The sequence below is a fragment of the Polistes fuscatus genome, unplaced genomic scaffold (genome assembly GCF_010416935.1).
Source record: "Polistes fuscatus isolate 324 unplaced genomic scaffold, CU_Pfus_HIC Scaffold4, whole genome shotgun sequence".
Lineage (NCBI taxonomy): Eukaryota > Metazoa > Arthropoda > Insecta > Hymenoptera > Vespidae > Polistes > Polistes fuscatus.
Window position 1 is genome coordinate 8991689 of NW_025113118.1, and position 21044 is coordinate 9012732.

Sequence of the window (21044 nt, forward strand, 5' to 3'; positions counted from 1 at the left end):
TTAATATCCATAAACGTGCTGCATTTATTTTTGCCTAATATTTTGATTTTTCTAATCTTTAGAGTGCAATAAAGATAAAGTTCATTGACATCTGTGAAGATTCATGATAGCTACTAGTCTATTTTTCTTTTCTTTTTTTCTAGACTAAGAAGTACACACAACATTCTATTTATTTTTTTTTATTTTTATTGTTTTTATTTATTCTATATCTTCCTCCGTTTCTTCGATTGTTTCGGTTGTACTATTTATAGATCGCATGTTCGTATTCATCCCGTGTGTAACACGTGCGATTCTAGCAGCAGCTTTAAATTTAATAGCCGCTCTTTGCTTTTCCATCTTCTTTTTCCACTATTAGAAGTAAACATAAAAATTTGTTAATAGTATTTAATTATATTAAGGTAGCGGGTAGCGGTCTAAACCTATAAATTTCCCTAACACACCATCCTTAAACCATCTTCTTTAGCCAGCGAGGAAGATTAAGGCTAAAAACCTCTCAATATGAGAGAGGCTTTTGTCCAGCAGTGGACAGTATAGGCTAATGATGATGATGATGATGATTTAATTATATATAGAAAACAAAAAGCATAAGAAATAATTCTATAAAATTCCATACAAATTTATCTAAAAATTAAACAAATTTACGCATCTAAAGAAAAAAAAAAGAAAAAGTTAACTTGTTTCAATCATTTTGTTTATCGCAAAGAACATTTATATAAAATATTGTGACTAGTTAAATTTATGAAAAGAAACAAAATTTATATGGAATTTGTGTGTGTGTGTGTGTGTGAATGTATGTTCTATAAGTTCATTATTTAATAATATATTTTCAATTCAAATTCCATTCAAGTTAAGAGTTTCTTTATCAAAGTACCACCAGAGGTCGCTAAAATGTGCATGACAGCCATCTTGACGAATAATGAACGTCAAGGAGTGATATCTTCTGGTAACTTTCTAGTTATTTATTCCGTTATTAATCTTAAAAGATACGTACTCGTAACAAAAACAAGCTGATGTTTTTAAATTAGCATGTGCTGTTAATTTAGATTGAAATCTTTCAATATAAGAATTGTTAAGCTTACAAGGAACAAAGAAAAAAAATGTAAGTAATACTTTTCAATTGATCTGCTTTGTATTGCTTACTTTTTTTTCCTATTTTATCATTTGTTTCATAGGTTAAATAGTATTTTTGTATTATTTGTTGCATATACACATTAAATTAATATTTAATCAGTGTATACAACAAATAATTCATTAAAATAATATGCACTTGTATTTCTATCAAATATTATTCTACTTACCTCCTCATCACGTGATGGTAAATTTGTCAGATATTCTTTCATTTCTTGCTTTTTAGGATCTGCTATTGCTAACACCGATACACAACCATCCACTGTTCCTAATACAATACTCTTGCCATCATATGTACTATCAATAGCACTCAATTCAGCTTGTACTCTATAGTTCGCTATCATTTCACAATCTGATGATCTGTAAATTAAAATTGTAGTATATTTTGTTTTTTCATTTTTATCTTCTTCTCTTCTAATTTACCTGAATACTCTTATAGTCTTGCGACCACTGTGGTAATAAAGGACATATTCATTGGTACGATTAAACATTGATATTACTGTAAATACTCCTTCTGCTACTTTAGGAATGTATGTTTTAACACTTGTTCCTTTCTTTAATTCTATCAGCTCTAAACCTCCTCTGTTGTAATAAGTAATTAAGACAATCTAAATGTAAAATCTAATAAATGAAATTCTTAATGAATTTTTAATGACGTTACCTGCTAGGAGCATACAGCGTGTATTTACCATCCTTACTAATATTTCCACTCCATTTTGGAACAACTCGAATAAATTTCTTCTTATTTATATCAAGAATAGCACCTTTGTCTGAGCCTATAATTCCTACCCAGTGACCTTTGTTTGGCATTGGTGTAATACAAATTATATCCTATAAAAGTAGTATTTTTAATATAACACACTATTGAAAAAGAATTTTAATTTATTAAAATATCCTACATACTTTGAATCCAGGTAATTTGACCGGTATTTTATTCACTAATATTCCAGTCTTCGCATTGTGAATGATAATGCAATCCCTGTTGCCTTTGTCAGCTGCTGGTATTATTAAATGTGAATTGTCAGAAGTTATTTGAACTTGTCTAAAAGGTGTTCCTGTGTGACTTCGTACAGTGTACTCAAACGAAAATATTGTTGTACCATCTGTAAATTATAGTGATGTTAATTATTTTTTTGTTTTTAAATTTGACAGTTCTGTTTATACCTGGAATACTTCGTGCAATAAGTATGGCATTGGTTCTCATACTTTCTACTCCAGTTGGATTATTTGGCCTGGAAACTGTAAGAAATTTAGTTGAATTTTCTATTAATTTTAGTTGTTTAACATTTGCTTGCTCTCCTTTGAATAATACTTGTTCCGTTATTCTATTCCAAATTAATACATTTCCAGATTCTACCGATACAATGTATCTAAAACATCGATAGATTTATTATAAATTTTTATACTTAATAGATTATCTTTATAATCTTTTATAAAGTTTTATTAATTTCTTACTTTCCAGTATGCGTTATAGAAGCATGCGTTACAATTGCCCCTAAGGGACTATCTGCAAGTTTAGAAATTAATTTTCCTAATTGAAGATCCCAAATACCAACACAATCTCTTGTAACTGTAATTGCCAAGTTAGATTCCTGTGCCAAACTGATCATATCAATTTGTAATTCATGTCTATCTATGACATGTACTTGCTCAAATATGTTATTAATATTCCAAACTTTAACACTTCTATCAATACTTGAAGTCACCACGCTATTCCAATTTCCAACAGTTAAAGCTTCTAATTGTATTATTCTGGCAAAATGTGCATCTAATACTTTTAATAATTCACACGTTTCCAGGCTCCAAACATACAAATTTTTTCTATAAAAAGAAATCGTAAATTGATCCAATTTCCTTTTTACTTGTAACAGAATTTTAAAACATACCTTACACCTGCAACCGCATAATTTTTTGTACTGCTGACCATGATAGAATTAGAGTGCATCATTCGTGTGCTAATATTTCGTACTCCATTTGGTAACATCAGTACGTGTGCATCGCTTTTACTTTCCAAAAACCAAACAACAAATCCATTTCCTGTTGTTGCCAAGAGACATTCTTCTTCTTTATCCAATTTTAACTGTAAAAGATATTCTACATCGTCATTGTAGGCTCTTGGTATGTCTTCTTTTTTTTCCCAAAAAGCAGACGTTTCGTCTATCACATATTTTGTAATTTTATACACGTCCTTAGTCGTACACGCATATAAAGTGTTTTTTTGATTATTTATGACCATAGCACTAAAAATTTCATTTAATTATGTTCTTTTTATTATATTAGCTCATTAAATATGAAACGTTAGATAATTTCAATTACTTTCAGTTCTAAATTGGACATTTCACAAAATAAATGTTTTAATATAAAATGAAAAATATATTTTTTTTATTTTTTTATTACCTATGAAAATGAAAGACTTCCAATGCATTTTTTTTTTTATAAGTATGTAAAAGCATAATCGGATCTTCTATATTTCCTGACCAAAATACAATCCTGTATTCATCTAAATTTGTATATTCTACATCTATAGAGATAAATAAAAATTATTTTTAGATATTAATGTTTAAATATTAAATATATATAAAAATGATTTTTCTTATTTACGCAATATAGGCCATTTGTTAGAATCTTCAGGGTTGGTATAGTTTCCAAGTAAATTTCCACGCAAGTCAAATTTGTACCAGCCAATTTTACCATATATAAATGCGTGTTGATTAGTTAAATGCACTCCACATACGTGTTCTTCGTCAGGCAGTGGATTATTAATAATAACAAATTCGCTAGTCAAAGTATTTAATACGATAGTCTATAAAAATATTTTATATAAAGAATAGAAAATAGTATACATGTGCATGGTAGTAAGAATAAATGATACCTGATCATTAGTTGTAAAAGCAGCAGCATATCTATTGTCAGGACTTAATACTAATTGCTGCATTATTCCTTCTACGCCGGGACTAACATCTCTGGTCATATCACTTGTGCTAAGATCCCATGTTATAAATTTATTAGATATTGAAACAACATAACGGTAATCGGACGTTAAGCAAAATCCAAATACAGCAAATTGATGACCTTCGAGAGAATACTGTAAGCAAATATTTCATGATAATTCGATTTTGAATGTTATTTAATTTGTTATTATATTACCTTTAATGGTCCACCAGGTGTATGTAAACAATGATAGAGCGGAAGCAAAGCACAATCCTTAACACCGTCGTTGTCGCAAGCTTGCAATAACATTTTAACATTAACATTTCCACCTATTTCTGGCAATAATCTACCAATTAATTGAGGAGCTAACATGTCTGGATGACTTCCTAGAATTGCTCCACCTAATCTCAATGCATCAGCTACTAGCATTAATTCCCTAAAAAAAAAAATCATAAATAACTATGCACATACATATTATAAGTTATTATTATTATTTAATTATAATTTACCTTACTAGATTCTGGTTGTCAATGAAAGTACATGCATCTTCAAAATCAGAAAGTACAGCTTGCAATGGGCAAGAACTTAACTTAGCGTGTAGCCATTCGTAATTAAACAAAACATTTTCAAACAGATCCTTAAAACGACGCGATCTGACCAAATGAAAGGGTAATTCTCCAAACTATAATCAAAGAAACATTAGTTATCTTTAGTTTCAGTAATTATTGTTCAATAATTTCAATATACTTTTCGTAAATTATATCTGGAAATGGTTCCTTCTTTTGAATAGAATGCCAAAGGCTGTTCCGGTACTTTTCTGTCTGCTAGACCTTCTTTATCTGCCAGATTAAAACTAAATTCCCATTTATATCATCATTTAAATATTATTATTTATGCAAAAATTAAAAATATAAAAATGTATTAAATATTTACCGATGTCTTTGTATCTCTGTGAATTTAAAAGGTTTTGGTATACCACCACCCCAAATACCAAGATAGTAATCAGCTATCATTGAATGAAAGTACATTGCCATGTTCATATTCTTAAAGTATCTCTCCCTAGCTGTATCTCTAAATTGTCTGTGATACCAATTAAGAACGCTGACACCATCGGCTTCTCTTTCGCTTAAATAATTGGGTAAATCATTTCTTATTCTTGTCCATAAAAGAGGTGGGATTCTTCTAACAGGTGGCAAATGATATTGATATACATCGTCAAGAACTTTATCATCCAATGAAATTAGATCTTCAAGTTCAGATTCAGATAATCCTGACTTAGCTGCTGTGATATAGGCTAAAGCATGAAAAACTAATATTTTGCCATGTTGTTTTTCTATTCTTTCAAATAACATCATTATACTATCCATCACAGTATTAGCTAAATGAGTATCTGCTGGTTTAGTGTAACTACGCCACCTGCATATTTCAGCAAAGACCAATTTAACAAAAATTGGCAAAGAACATTTGGATATAGCATTTGCTACTAAACGCCACTGATAATTATTTAGATCTCTGTGCGCAGTTTTCATCCACATTCTGTGAAAACAATGATTGCTCATTAATTATTAATACTGTTCAAATTTATTATTTGTATACCTTATAACGTCCATGGCTAAATCTTCTCCTAAAGCTGTAACTTCTATAAAATTTTCTTCTGTATCAATCATTCTACGTAACAATTGGTAATCTCGCGAAATTAGAGGATTGGATTCTTCAGCCGCACAAGATAGTATCATCTAAAAAAAAAAAAATTAAAAAAACATAATAACAAATAAATAAGTAAAGAATAACACTTACTTTACAATGCAAAGGAAGCCTAGTAGGTAGCCACGATAATTTATTTCCTTGTATGCCTGTTAATTGATCCACACTGTCGAGAAATAACAAAATTGGTTGTTGTTCTGTAGCCAAAGTAAGCAAGTGTTTAAAATGTGCTGTAAGCGGTACAAGATCGTCTGGTATTTCCTCAAATGATAGCATAAAATTATATGAAATCTATAAAAAATTTTAGTCTCTTTCACATATTTGTATAAGATGATAAAATATATTAGAAATGTTGTCATATTTACTTGTTGACAAATGGAAATAAGTGTTGGAGTCAATGCACTACTGTCTGGAGTTGTACCAAGAAATCTTATTATACTAATAGGCTTTTTATTTACAAGCCATACAGTGTTTGATAAACCTGCACTTTTTGCCAGTAAAGATGTTTTACCGCATCCACCTTCTCCATAAAGAACTAACGGTTTATCACTATCGCCTAACATATGATATTTAATATTCTCCAATATATCTTCACGTCCATAAAATATCTGCGTGATTGATATGATTAAATATTTCATTACTTATCTTCATTAATTTTATCTCAATACAAAAAATTACCTTAACAGAATTATTACAAGCATGCAGATGTTGTAAAATCTCTGTTATAATTTGTCCTTGAGCAGAGCTATCTTCTTTTCGCATGGCACGATCTACTAGTTTGATTATATTTCGATAGAAATGTGTTATAAAATGCTGAAGGTACTCGCTGTGAGTTTCAGGATCCAAACCCTCTCTGCCGATCCATTCTACTGTATACCTGTGTAATAAAATAAATAAGAATGTAGATTCATATTAGAACATTAATCGTGTTTTAAATGATATAGGTACCTTTGCAAATTTGTACTTTCAATTTTGTCAGGCAATCTTTCGTCCCTAAGATTGGCTAATAATCTACAAGCTTCGTTATCTAAACTTCTATTAGCTATATCTATAAATAAACTTGCTTTCCTTAAGTTTTGGAGATTTATATTATTTATATATCGTACATAAGCCAAACAATGATTCTTTGTATTTTTCACGTTTAAAACTCCATTGATTACTTCTCTTTCGGTGACTAGTAAAAAATTATTATCCTCGCATTATATTTAAAATTCTTTTATCTATAATTATTATAAAATAAAATTTTGTTTATTTATTTTTACCGGACATGAAATAATTGTGCATTGTATCTTTATCAAATTTTCCTGAATTAAATAAAGATTGTGCTCCTTTTCTGAAGATTTTTTGCATTTTCACCATAGTATCCCACCAAATGGCTTGATCTTCTTGTTGTAGTTTTGGTATTCTCTAAATATTCAAATAAAATACAAAAGTAGCTTAAAGTATTCATTAAAATGCCAACATTTGTTATACGAAAAAAATAAAGTAGATACTTTGTTATTAAAGTTTTTTAAAATCGATGAAATGGGTTGTAAAATACTCGTTGGTGGTACAGCATTGCTATCCTTTTTATACCACTGATCAAGGACAGAAACATCTACTCCTTGATTATCCAATTCTGTTTTGATCATTTCCAATTCTGAACTGAGTATGTAAGTTGGTATAGGACGATATCCATATTTTTGACCTAAAAATACCTGAATAGATAAAAATTAATCAAAAATATTAGTTTTGATTATACAGTATAATATTAATTATATATAATATTTTACCACGAAGTTTGGTCCCATAGATAATCTTTGACAATTTTCTATTTCTCTCATGCAGAGTTCAGTAGTCATGTGATCATCTGTAGCTTCATCACGTACACCCCAACGCATATCCACTACCTAACGTAAAAGGATAATTGAGTATTCAGTAAGAAAGTTTTATTGCATAATTAATTATTTTCTATAATATAAGTAATTTAAATACTTTATAAATTAATTTATCATTTACAGCTTGCTAAATAAAGTTATTCATATGTTATAGATATACAGGATGTCCTAGTTTTGTTACCAGCATATTCTATAAGCAAAAGTACTTAAAAAATGTTATATATCATTTTTTATTTCTACTTATAATAAAAATTAGAGAAAATTATATTTATTAAAATTATTAAAATTATATTATTTATAGGAAAAAATTTTGTAGAAAAAAACTAGGACGCCCTGTATAGAAATACTCTACATATTTTTAGTACCTGGTACAATGAAAATCAATTTCTCTGTAAATATCTATAGACAAGTTTCTATATCGTATAGTATTGTATCATCTTGTGCAACATTATTTTATAGTTAAATGATTCAATTAATTAATACTTTACTTGAAATTCTAATCCATGTTTTTCTCTGCAATAATCCTTTATTTTAGGATAACATTGAGCCATTAATGTATTCCTTTCCATTGTTGTATCTGAAATATATCAGATGTTAGTATCCAATACATGTATATCTACGTATATTATAGTATTATAATTTAATGAATAAAAACTTACCAGTGAATGTAGAACTTGTAAATATTCTTACTATTTTTGAGCTCACTGCAGGTAATGATTTTAAAGATCCTGCGAAGATTGAATCTATGGTTGTTTCATCCATTTTTTATATATTTTACTTTTAATTCTTTATTATTATTATTATTATTATTATTATTATTAAAATCTTGTAATTTATAATTTTTATTTAAATGTTGTTGAAATTAAAATTATATATGGCTTACTATATATTATAACTTGCAATAATTTAAACAAAAATAAATATTTTCTTTCTACTGTACATTTGCTGCATAACAGAATGAGTTGTCTAAGATACTAACATAAGTAACAGAAGTATATTTAAATGCATTCTCAAGTGTAATAGTATGGTTGCTAAGGTTTATTTACCAATACTTCTAGCACATCCATCTAACTACATATATACATATTTTCTCACACACAAATGTATTTCTATTATTATTTTAAATGAGACATTTTTAAGTTTTTATTTCATATGTTTAACAGGTGTTTTAATGGATCATCTTTAATAGCAATTTAATTTCAAAGCAAATATGGCACCACCAGATCCTGTAACGCAAATGAATACCTATCGGTCATACGTGACCATGTTGGCAGATCCTGTTTCTAAAGATGAATCAAAATTAAAGGCTGCACAAGAATTGTCTGAAAATTTTGAGGTATTGATATTGCTTTTATATATTAATATTATAATACTATTATTAATTGTAATAGCATTATATTTTTATTTAGGTCATCATGTGTTCTTCGCAATACCCAGCATTTTTGGATCACATGATGAAAATATTTTTGAAAATATTACAGGAAGGAGAGCCTCATTTTATATCAGAATATAATATACAACAAGTTCGTAAACTTATTCTCGAAATGATTCACAGGCTTCCAAGTAATGAATATCTCCGATCATACGTTAAACAAATTTTAAGCCTTATGTCTAAATTATTAGAAACAGATAACGAAGAAAACGTATTAGTATGTTTGAGGATTATTATTGAGCTTCACAAACAATATAAACCAACATTTAATCCTGAAGTAATAAATCCTTATCTTTATCATCATACATGTTACATCATACTCTTATTTTTGTATTAATTTATAAATACTTTTATTCATAGATACAATATTTTCTGCAATTTGTAAAATCGGTTTATAGCGAGTTACCAGAGAATTTGTCAAATATATTCGAGCCACGTCCACCGCTCATAGTAAAGGATTTATCTGAAGTAAATATAGAAGTTCTGTTAAAAGAGACATTCACTATTACAGCTATACAAATTGAAAAGAAAGCAGCTGATGGTACCCTTGTTACTGTAAGTAAATATAAATTATTTAATAAAATAAATAGAATAAAATAATATAAACAATAATGCATATGTGTGTGTGTTTTCATCTTTTATAGTATAATCTCATTCCAAAGGCGGTATTATCTCTCAAAGTACTACAAGAACTGCCTATTATAGTTGTGCTTATGAACCAGTTGTATAAGCAAAATGTTCATCAGGATGTATCTGATTTTATACCACTTGTAATAACTACCATCACGTTACAACCTAGTCTTCAGCATCGTGCATCTTCTGGATTTAACAAAGAAGTATTTGTTGATTTTATGGGAGCGCAAATAAAGACGTTGTCTTTCTTGGCATATGTTATCCGAGTTTATCAAGATGTTGTATCACAACATAGTACAGTATTAGTGAAAGGTATACTGGGTTTGTTCATGCTCTGTCCTATAGAAGTTGCACACTTGCGAAAGGAATTGGTGATCGCATCTAGGCATATACTTGCCACAGATTTACGTAATAAATTTATACCACACATGGAATGTTTCTTTGATGAAGACGTATTTATTGGTCGTGGATGGACAACGCGAGAATCTCTTAGACCATTGGCATATTCAACTCTTGCTGATTTAGTGCATCATGTCAGATTATTACTGCCATTGAATGATGTTTCAAGAGCTGTCCATTTGTATAGCAAAAATTTGCTCGATCAAAGTCTTCCAACAGCAGTTCAAATGGTATCTTGTAAATTACTGATGAATCTAGTAGACACTGTTAGACAGAGATCAGACGCTGAAAATAGTTCCCAAGGAAGAGAATTATTAATGCGTATACTTTTGGTATTTGTTTTCAAATTTAAGACAATTGCTAAAATATATTTACCAATTTTACGTACCAAAGTTAAACAACTACCACCAGTTGGATTAGATATCAAGACAGAAGAAGCGAAACCAGTTATACCAGATCTAACAGAGGAAAAAGAAACTGGAAAATCAAAATTTGGATTCCCTATCTCTCATGCTATGAGTTTTAATGTAGCCGATTACAGAAACTTAGTGAAGAGTTTAGTACACGGTGCCAAGGCTATTACATCTAATTGCATAAATAGTAAATCAAGCGAAGTAATACAGCCTAATCAATTCCAACCAAAGGAGACATTAATTTATATAAAATTAGTTAAATGGGCATTACCTGCATTAGATATTTATACATTAACTCCTCCTAATGCTGGAGCTATAACTCAACCTGGTAGACCAGCGCAATCGCAAATAAGAACAAGAGAAGAAAAAGAAGTTTTGGAATTATTTGGCAACGTGTTTACTCAAATGAGCCCACAGACATTTCAAGAAATATTTTCTACGTCTATAGATTACATGGTGGAAAGAATTTTTAAAAACTGCACATTACAAATAATTGGAAGTGCTTTTCTCTCCAGTCCAACAATATCGTCAACGTTTGCTACAATATTAGTTGAATATTTGTTAGAAAGAATGAGTGATATGGGATCGAATGTAGAAAGAAGCAATTTATATTTGAGATTATTCAAACTTGTTTTTGGTAGTGTATCACTTTTTCCAGCCGAAAATGAACATATGCTACGCCCTCACTTGAATCAAATTGTTAATAGGGCTATAGAATTAGCTATGACGGCTAAGGAGCCTTATAACTATTTTTTGCTTTTACGTGCTCTATTTAGATCAATTGGCGGGGGATCACACGATCTTTTGTATCAAGAATTTTTACCTTTACTTCCTAATATGTTGGAAGGATTAAATAGATTGCAATCTGGTTTACATAGGCAGCATATGAAAGATCTCTTCGTTGAATTGTGTTTAACAGTGCCAGTAAGATTAAGTTCACTTTTACCATATCTCCCAATGTTGATGGATCCTCTCGTTTCTGCGCTTAATGGAAGCTACTGTTTAGTTAGCCAAGGCTTAAGAACTCTCGAACTATGTGTTGATAATTTACAACCAGACTTTTTGTATGAACACATACAGCCGGTACGTGCAGATCTGATGCAAGCTTTATGGAGAACTTTACTTAATTCTACCGATCAAGCGCACGTAGCACTCAGAGTATTAGGTAAATTTGGTGGAGGAAATCGTAAAATGATGAATGAGCCTCAAAAATTAGAGTACAATGATCGTGAAACTGATTCACCCGCCTTAGTTGTCTATTTCCAAGAAGCATATAAGGCAATTAATTTTCCTGTTGAAAAAATAATTGATACAGCATTTAATGCACTTAAATCGAATACAACAGGTACATTTTACCGCAAACAATGTTGGGAAGTTATTGCTTGTTATTTAGCAGCATCTTTAAGATTGGATGACAATACTACTATATTACAAAAGTTGTTTATGCACCCCAGCTTTAAAGAAGGCAAGATTCCACATCAACAAGGACCTCATTATAAATGTCCTGATTTAGTTGCAAGAAATGTTCAGCAAACTGCTTTAACGGGCTTATTTGTTGCTGCTGAAATCAAAGAACTTCGCAATTTAGTTCTTGGAACTATGGTATCCATTGTTAGACACTATACAATGGTTGCAATTGCACAGCAAGCTGGACCATTTTATTTAACTGGAAAACAAGTATGTATGCAAGGACAAGATCCCTTAGTATTAATAGATGCCCTTGTTGTAATAATGGGCCACGAAGAAAAAGACCTTTACAAGCCTGGTCATTTGGCATTAGTGTTAATATTGGAAACAGCAACCAATATTTTAGGTTCTAAAGAAAGAGCTTGTCAATTGCCATTGATGGAATATTTGGCTGAAAGAATGTGTTCATTGTGTTACGAACGTGCCTGGTATGCTAAATTGGGTGGTTGTATAGCCATCAAATTTCTTTTCGAACGAATGGCAACAAAATGGGTATTAAATCATCTTTTCGTTTTTCTAAAGGCATTAATGTTCGTAATGATGGATTTAACGGAAGAAGTGTCCAATGGTGCTATCGATATGGCCAAAGCTAACTTAGAAAAAATGTTAAGAGTTTGTGTCAATCCTGGTATTCAAGATGGAAATACAGAGTTGATAGAAGCCCAAAATAAAAGTTTATACGAAGTTACTCACGAGTTGGTCAGACAAGTTACTTCACCACACACATTGGTACGAGAACAGGCAATGGCTTCATTAAGATTACTTGCTGAGATACAAAATAAAACGATCACAGAAGTTATGGAACCACATAAAGAAGTTTTGGCGGACATGATTCCGCCAAAAAAGCATTTATTACGACATCAACCTGCTAATGCACAAATAGGTTTAATGGATGGCAATACTTTTTGTACTACTTTAAATCCTCGTTTATTTACTATCGATCTTAGCGTCATGGAACATAAAGTATTTTTTCAAGAACTCTTAGCTCTCAGCGAAGCGGAAGATGCGAGTTTGAACAAGTTGCCTTGCTACAAAGCTGTAGCAAATCTTATTCCTCTTAGAAAATCAGCACTCAAAGCATTGTCAGCTTGTCATTACATCGTAGGATGCAGAGAAAAAATCTTTGGTGTACTTTACAAAGCTATGGAAAAACCTAATGTGGAACTGCAAGAAGCTGCATTCGAATGCATGAAGAAATTTATAGCAGGTTTCCAAATTGAAATGGAATCTGTTCATCTTGTCATAAGACCAATGCTCTTGACATTGGGAGATCATAGAAATTTAACTATGAATTGTGTTAAACGACTGTCATACTTGACGCAATTGTTTCCTAGCACCTTCAGTATTACACTGTGCGAACAATTATTGCAGCATTTGAAAAAATTATTAGAAAATTTGATTCATGCACATAAAGGTATATCAAAATCTGAAGAGAATGAACAAAAAATTGCTGTTATTATTGGAATTTTTCGTGAGATTCCAACAGCTACACCTAAATTTATAGATGTATTATGCAGGCTTATTTTGCAGACAGAAAAAACATTGACCGTAGAGGTGTCCAGTCCTTTCCGTATACCTTTAATGCAATTTTTATTACGGTATCCAACAGACACACTTAATTTATTTTTACATGACAACAACATAAAGGATCAACAATGGAGCAGATACTTAGAATTTCTTATTAAACATAAAGAAGGAAAACCATTCCGTGATGCGCTGCATAACAGTACAGCAAGATTGATTACTATGCTTCATGCATTTAATCAAACAAATTCAAGTTTGTTACCTAGTGAAAAAAGTGAACTTCAACATCAAGCAATCAAAATTATTTCCGTACTGATTAAGTATGACGAGCAATGGTTATCCACTCAAACTCAATTGGTGAGTGCCTTGAAACAAATCTGGTGTAATGACGAATATCAAGCGTTACATAAAAAAGTAGAAAGCGTTGATTATTGCCATTGGAAAGAACCAAAGCTTATAGTCAAGATTTTGTTACATTATTTCCGTCATGATCCCAACGATATAGATTTACTTTTTAATTTACTAAGAGCAACGTGCGATAGATTTATACCAGATTTTCAATTTCTTAGAGATTTTTTGGAGCATACAGTGGCACAAGAATATACTGTAGAATGGAAACGCAGTGCCTTCTTTAGATTTGTTGATCATTTTCCGACAAATTATTTATCACAAGAGCTTAAAGCTAATGTTCTTCAATTAATTATTATTCCATGCTTTGCTGTAAGTTTTGAAAGGGGAGAAGGTACAAAATTAGTGGGAGGTCAACCTATGCCTTATCAAGATAATCCAGAAAACGTGGTATCCGTTTTTATCAGTAAAATTATTGATCCAGACAATCCGTTTGGTTCTGCAGATTGTGTACGAATATTTTTACTGCAATTTTCATGTTTGTTAGTGGAGCAAGCTTCGCCGCATATACACGATGTAACTAATAAAAGGCAAGGTATCAAATTACGCCGTTTGATGACTTTTGCTTGGCCTTGTTTATTAGGCAAAAATTGCGTAGATCCTACGACAAGATACCATGGACATTTACTCTTAAGTCATATCATTGCCAAATTTGCCATTCATAAAAGAATAGTTCTTCAAGTATTTCATAGTTTATTAAAGGCACATGCTTTGGATGCGAGAAGCGTTGTAAGACAAGCATTAGAAATTTTAACACCAGCAATGCCAGTTAGAATGGAAGATGGTAATACAATGTTAACGCATTGGACAAAAAAAATCATTGTGGAAGAAGGCCATTCAATGCAACAACTTTTTCATATTTTGCAATTGGTTGTAAGACATTATAAAGTTTATTATCCCGTAAGATATCACCTAGTACAGCACATAGTAAATTCAATACAAAGATTGGGATTCAGTCCTACGGCTACAATAGAACATAGAAGATTAGCTGTAGAATTAGCAGAAGTAATCATAAAATGGGAACTGCACAGAATAAAAGATGAGGCTGAAATAGAATCTGATGGTTCTAGAACAGGAACAAGTGGAGTAAAACGTCCAATATCAGAAGATTCAATGGGTATGAAACGTATGTCTGTTCAATCTACATCTGGCAACTCTGCAGTACCAGTAATGTTACCAAGAACAGAACCAGGATCTACTAAACCAATTGAAAGAGCACACGCTGATGCAATTCTTAATTTCTTATTACGTTTAGCATGTCAAGTAAATGATGTGTCAACAATCCATGGCAATCCTGGTGAACAATTATCAAGACGATGTGTTGCATTATTAAGAATGGCATTAAAACCAGACGTGTGGCCACAATGTGGTGATTTGAAATTAGCATGGCTTGATAAAGTACTTGCTAGTGTAGATAATCCACAACCCAATTATGGTAATATATGCACAGCTTTGGAAGTTTTGACATTTTTACTGAGCGTCATGAAAAGAGAACAAATTCTTGCAAGTTTCAAACCCTTACAACGTGGTATAAGTGTTTGCATTTCAAGCAGTAATACTAAAGTTATAAGATTAGTTCATGCTTTATTGTCGCGATTAATTACTATATTCCCAGCAGAACCTACTTCATCTACAGTTACCTCCAAATACGAAGAATTAGATACATTATATACCGCGATAGGTAAATTTATCGTTGATGGATTGGCAAGTTACGAAAAAAATACTACAGCCACTCCTACCACATTATTTGGAACGCTGATGATGTTGAAAGCTGCTTGCACAAATAATCAAAGCTACATTGATCGATTGATAACACCATTTATGAGAGTTTTACATAGAATGGCTAAAGACCACTTACACTCCACGCAAACAGAGACTAATCCAGTTGGCAGTGAATTATTGATTTTAAGTTTGGATCTTGTTAAAAATCGTATTGTTGTAATGGGCGTGGATATGCGAAAAACATTTATAGGATCTATTCTCGTAGGTCTTATAGAAAAAACTCAAGATATCAAAGTAATGAAGGCTATTACTAAGATGATTGAAGAATGGATGAAAAACAAGAGCCCAATAGCTATGAATCAAACGCCAAGTTTAAGAGAGAAATCTATTTTATTAGTTAAAATGATGCAGTATGTTGAAAAACGTTTTACCGATGATTTGGAACTAAACAGACAATTTTTGGAATTAGTCAATTACATATATAGAGACGAAGCACTTAAAGGTTCGGAGCTGACAACAAAATTGGAACCTGCTTTTCTTGCTGGTCTGCGATGTATTCAACCAGCTATTCGAGCTAAATTCTTTGAAGTGTTTGATGGATCAATGAGAAGACGACTTCACGATAGACTTTTATACATTATATCTAGTCAAAGTTGGGATGCAATAGGTCAACATTATTGGATCAAACAATGCATCGAATTGCTTCTTGTTACTACTAGTTCTACTACCCAAATACAAATGGCCAATCAAGATACATTATTGCCTAGTGTTACGTCTATAATAAATATGGCAGATAGTGAAGAGCGTACAAATTTTATTGCATGTCCTATCATAAAAGAAGAACCTGAAGATAATATTGAATCAAATGATATAAAAGAAGATCTTCTTAACCTAGATCTCTCTAATTCTGATTCAACAACAGTTCCAGAAGAAATTATAACTACTGGAAAAACTAGCTTGACCCAATTAATTGACAAACAGGTTGAATTTATAGAAAACACTAGGAAAACCAGGACAGAACTATTATTATTAGCAGCGATACAGCTTTGTCATATGGACACAAACTTGGCAGAACGCGTATGGCTGGATACTTTTCCAAAATTATGGAGTATTTTAAATGAACATCAACATAATACTTTAATTGCAGAAGTTGTACCATTTGTTTGTAGTGGTGCTCATATAATACAAAAGGACTGTCATCCCAGTGCAATAGCAACTTTTGTTGAATCATTGGCTCATTGTAATCCACCTGTACCGATGAGACCCGCATTGATGAAGTACTTAGGTAGATCGCATAATCTTTGGCATAGAATGACATTGCTCTTGGAACAAATGGCATTTGACAATGGATATAATCAATTTAAAACTAAAAGAGAACCTGATTGTTATGACTTTGAACCAGATAACAGTCCACACGCTGAAGTTCTTGATTCATTATCCGATATGTATTCCTTATTATGTGAAGAAGACATGTGGTCGGGTCTTTGGCAAAAGCATGCACATTATAAGGAAACCATTCAAGCAACTGCCTTAGAGCAACAAGGATTCTTTGAACAAGCACAAGCAGCATATGATTCTGCAATGACTAAATTTAAGCAAGATTACGTTTCAACGCCAGCGCCGTTCAGAATACAACGTGAAGCTATTCTTTGGGAACAACATTGGATAAGATGTGCAAAAGAATTGAATCAATGGGATTTGTTATTAGAATATGGAAGCAAGAAAGCTGAGAAAAATCCATTTCTTATTTTGGAAAGTTCTTGGCGTATTCCTAATTGGCCATTAATGAAGGAAGCTCTTGCTCAAGTAGAACATAATTGTCCTAAAGAGATGGCTTGGAAAGTTAATCTATATCGTGGATTTCTATCAATATGTCATACCGAGGAACAACATTTAAATGCCGTTGATAGATATGTAGAATTAGCCTCAGGTCTTTGCATGCGAGAATGGCGAAGATTACCTCATATCGTAAGTCATGTTCATTTACCGTTACTTCAAGCAGCTCAACAAATAATGGAACTTCAAGAAGCTATGCAAATACATCAGGGTCTTTTACATGGAAGAAGTACATCATTGCACGATATGAAAGCTATTGTTAAAACGTGGCGCAATCGATTACCAGTAATAGCTGATGATCTTAGCCATTGGTCAGACATTTTTACATGGCGACAACATCATTATACATTCATCTCTAATCACTATGACTCGCAACAAGATCAGACAACGAACCATTCAATGTTAGGAGTTCATGCTTCTGTCCAAGCCATAATACACTTCGGAAAAATAGCTAGAAAGCATAATTTATGTGGCGTTTGTTTAGATTCACTCTCAAGAATATATACGATACCTAGTGTGCCTATAGTTGATTGTTTCCAAAAAATCAGACAACAAGTCAAATGTTACCTCCAAATGGCTTCAATTTCTGGAAAGAATGAACTTCAAGAAGGTTTAGAAGTCATTGAATCAACTAATTTGAGATATTTTACTAAAGAGATGACTGCTGAATTTTATGCTTTAAAAGGAATGTTATTATCACAAATCGGCAGATCGGAAGATGCTAATAAAGCCTTCTCCGCAGCTGTTCAATTACATGATACTTTGGTAAAAGCTTGGGCACTTTGGGGTGATTATTTGGAACATATATTTACACGTGATGCTCGCCAAATATCCATTGGTATTTCAGCCATTACTTGTTTCTTACATGCCTGCAGACATCAAAATGAATCGAAATCTAGGAAATATCTTGCTAAAGTATTATGGTTGCTTACATACGATGATGATAAATCTTCTCTCATGGAAGCTGTTGATAAATATGCAGTAGGAGTGCCACCGATACAATGGCTACCATGGATACCACAATTACTGATGTGTCTTGTTCGACACGATGGCAATGTGATTTTGAATTTGTTGAGTCAAGTTGGAAGAATGTTTCCACAAGCAGTATACTTTTCTATCAGAACTCTATATCTTACATTGAAGATTGAACAGCGTGAGAGATATAAAAGTGCTGAATTAGCTGGGAAGATGCATGACGGAGTAGAAGGTAGAAGTACAACTGGAAATGTACAGCAACAAGGAATAACTGAAAATGTACCAATTAGAGCTACACCGCCCATGTGGAGATGTTCTAAGATCATGCACTTACAACGAGATATTCATCCAACTATTTTGTCGAGTTTAGAAGGCATAGTGGATCAGGTTGGTGAGAATACTCTACTTAAAAAATATGTTAACTGTTATATTATTATAATATTAATGTTGAATTCAGATGGTTTGGTTCCGAGAAACATGGTATGAAGAAGTACTCAGACAATTAAAACAGGGTCTTGCCAAATGTTATGCAATAGCATTTGAAAGTCGTGGAGCTGTTAGTGATGCTATTATAACTCCACATACTTTGAATTTTGTAAAGAAGCTTGTTTCTACTTTTGGTATTGGTATCGGTTAGTATCTTTACAAAGATTAACAATACATAAGAGAAGAAAGAAACTGTTTTAATCAAATTTAAATTAATTATAGAAAACATATCTTCTTCTCAAAACGTCAACAACACATTTAGTTCTGCCGCTTCAGAATCCTTGGCACGTAGAGCACAAGCGACTGTTCAGGATCCTGTTTTTCAAAAAATGAAGGGTCAGTTTACCAGTGATTTTGACTTTACTGTACCTGGTGCACAACTGTTACACAATTTAATATGTAAATTGAAGAAATGGATCAAAATTCTGGAAGGAAAAACTAAACAGTTACCAAAGTAAGTTTGCACTGCCTATGACCTAAAAATAATAATTTAAGTAAGTGTTAAGCAATTTAAGTAATAATTTAAACAATGATGTTAACATATCCAGTACTTCCAGGTCATTTTTAATTGAAGAAAAATGTAGATTTTTAAGCAACTTTAGTCTTAAGACTGCTGAAGTTGAATTACCTGGAGAATTTTTATTACCTAAAGTAAGAAGATTAGAGTATTTATCGACATATTCAATTGATCATAATATTTTAATTAATGAAATCATTGTACTCTTTCAGCATTCTCATTATTACGTAAGGATAGCTAGATTTATGCCACGAGTTGAAGTTGTTCAACGGCATAATACTGCTGCTAGAAGATTGCGTATACGTGGTCACAATGGTCGTCTTTATCCTTATTTAGTGGTCAATGACGCAGGCTTAGGAGATGCACGAAGAGAAGAACGTGTTCTACAATTATTGAGAATGTTAAATCATTATTTGGCAAAACAGAAAGAAACTTCGAGGAGATTCTTGCATTTCACTGTACCACGTGTCGTAGCAGTTTCTCCGCAAATGCGATTGGTCGAAGATAATCCTGCATCGATTTCTTTGCTGGATATTTATAAACAAGGATGTGTCAAATTAAATGTAGAGCATGATGCTCCTATAGCAAAGTATTACGATAGATTAGCATCTGTACAAGCAAGAGGTACCCAAGCAAGTCATCAAGTTTTACGAGATATATTGAGAGAAGTACAAGTAAGTATGGTTCCAAGAACTATGCTTAAAGATTGGGCAAAAAAAACATTTCCTGGTGCAACTGATTATTGGACGTTTAGAAAAATGGTAAGTGTTTTTCTCGATCATAAATTAGAAATTAAAATGCGTATAATAACTATAATTATTAATTAACTTTGTTCTTTAATTTTTTATAGTTTACATTACAATTATCTTTGGCGTGTTTTGCCGAATATGTACTTCATTTGACGAGATTGAATCCAGACATGATGTACGTACATCAAGATTCTGGTCTCATTAATATAGCGTATTTTAAGTTTGATGTTGATGACACTTTCGGTGAATTAGATGCTAACAGACCAGTTCCATTCCGTTTAACACCCAATATCTTGGAATTTATTACGAGTACAGGTAAATAAAAAAGCACTTATTGAAATAAATTTCTTCAAAATTTGTATATAATATATATACTGTTTCTTTGCTAGGTGTTTCTGGACCATTAACAGCAAGCGCTATAGCTACAGCAAGGTGTTTGGTTCAACCATCCTTTAAAGTGCACACAATTCTACGTGCCATTTTACGAGATGAAGTTATAGCCGATCATAATAAAAAACAAGAGGATGCTGAAAACGCATCGCAGACACCAACGGATATGAAAGGCGAATTATTGATAACAATGGTTACACATGCAGTTAATGCGATTGTAACAAGACTGAATTCCTTAGCTAATTTTGATGGAACTGACAGTAAAGTCAGCACGTTAGTCGCTGCTGCTAACAGTCATGATAATTTGTGTAGAATGGATCCATCTTGGCATCCATGGTTATAAATTCAAACTGTGATGTACAAAATATGAAGTACTAAAACAATATAAATTTCAAACATATTTCCATAATTTCATAGAGACACACGTGCGCACACGCATACACATACACACAC

At 31.9% G+C, this 21044-nt stretch overlaps 2 protein-coding genes across 7 annotated transcripts; one reads left to right on the forward strand and one right to left on the reverse strand.

Annotated features, from left to right (window-relative positions):
* LOC122520545 (NACHT and WD repeat domain-containing protein 2) lies at positions 1-8412 on the reverse strand. The gene is made up of 25 exons (XM_043640624.1): positions 8300-8412; positions 8129-8217; positions 7536-7652; positions 7257-7460; positions 7026-7170; positions 6712-6937; positions 6442-6640; positions 6129-6371; positions 5857-6054; positions 5656-5795; positions 4993-5595; positions 4807-4912; positions 4569-4741; positions 4276-4495; positions 4001-4213; positions 3730-3931; positions 3526-3649; positions 3015-3368; positions 2584-2949; positions 2293-2498; positions 2032-2231; positions 1790-1959; positions 1552-1710; positions 1299-1488; positions 1-348 (listed from the first exon to the last, which is right to left on the reverse strand). Exons 1-25 carry the CDS (start codon positions 8400-8402, stop codon positions 199-201), a joined length of 5100 nt encoding a protein of 1699 aa, XP_043496559.1. The 5' UTR covers positions 8403-8412; the 3' UTR covers positions 1-198.
* On the forward strand, positions 856-20974 carry LOC122520542 (transformation/transcription domain-associated protein). 6 transcript variants are annotated; one of them, XM_043640617.1, is made up of 14 exons: positions 856-1099; positions 1568-1605; positions 2281-2369; positions 7591-7680; positions 8804-8976; positions 9050-9349; positions 9433-9627; positions 9717-18836; positions 18907-19081; positions 19158-19389; positions 19493-19586; positions 19665-20213; positions 20303-20516; positions 20591-20974. In XM_043640617.1, exons 5-14 carry the CDS (start codon positions 8851-8853, stop codon positions 20932-20934), a joined length of 11349 nt encoding a protein of 3782 aa, XP_043496552.1. In that variant the 5' UTR covers positions 856-1099; positions 1568-1605; positions 2281-2369; positions 7591-7680; positions 8804-8850; the 3' UTR covers positions 20935-20974. The 6 variants fall into 6 exon arrangements, with proteins under 6 accessions (XP_043496552.1, XP_043496550.1, XP_043496555.1 ...); XM_043640615.1 differs by lacking the exon at positions 1568-1605; XM_043640616.1 differs by lacking the exon at positions 856-1099 and having other exon boundaries at positions 1397-1605.
* The last annotated feature ends 70 nt before the right edge of the window (positions 20975-21044 follow it).

What these genes read in the sequence shown, in the direction of transcription:
- LOC122520545 (XM_043640624.1), bottom strand. Translation starts at nt 8,402, where the DNA reads ATGGATGAAACAACCATAGATTCAATCTTCGCAGGATCTTTAAAATCA. An exon ending in CCAGATATAATTTACGAAAA is followed by an intron (nt 4,742 to 4,806) that starts GTATATTGAAAT and finishes CTTTGATTATAG; the next exon opens with TTTGGAGAATTACCCTTTCA. An exon ending in TCAAATTACCTGGATTCAAA is followed by an intron (nt 1,960 to 2,031) that starts GTATGTAGGATA and finishes CTACTTTTATAG; the next exon opens with GATATAATTTGTATTACACC.
- LOC122520542 (XM_043640617.1), top strand. Translation starts at nt 8,851, where the DNA reads ATGGCACCACCAGATCCTGTAACGCAAATGAATACCTATCGGTCATAC. An exon ending in AAAACTAAACAGTTACCAAA is followed by an intron (nt 19,390 to 19,492) that starts GTAAGTTTGCAC and finishes CAGTACTTCCAG; the next exon opens with GTCATTTTTAATTGAAGAAA. An exon ending in GAGAATTTTTATTACCTAAA is followed by an intron (nt 19,587 to 19,664) that starts GTAAGAAGATTA and finishes GTACTCTTTCAG; the next exon opens with CATTCTCATTATTACGTAAG.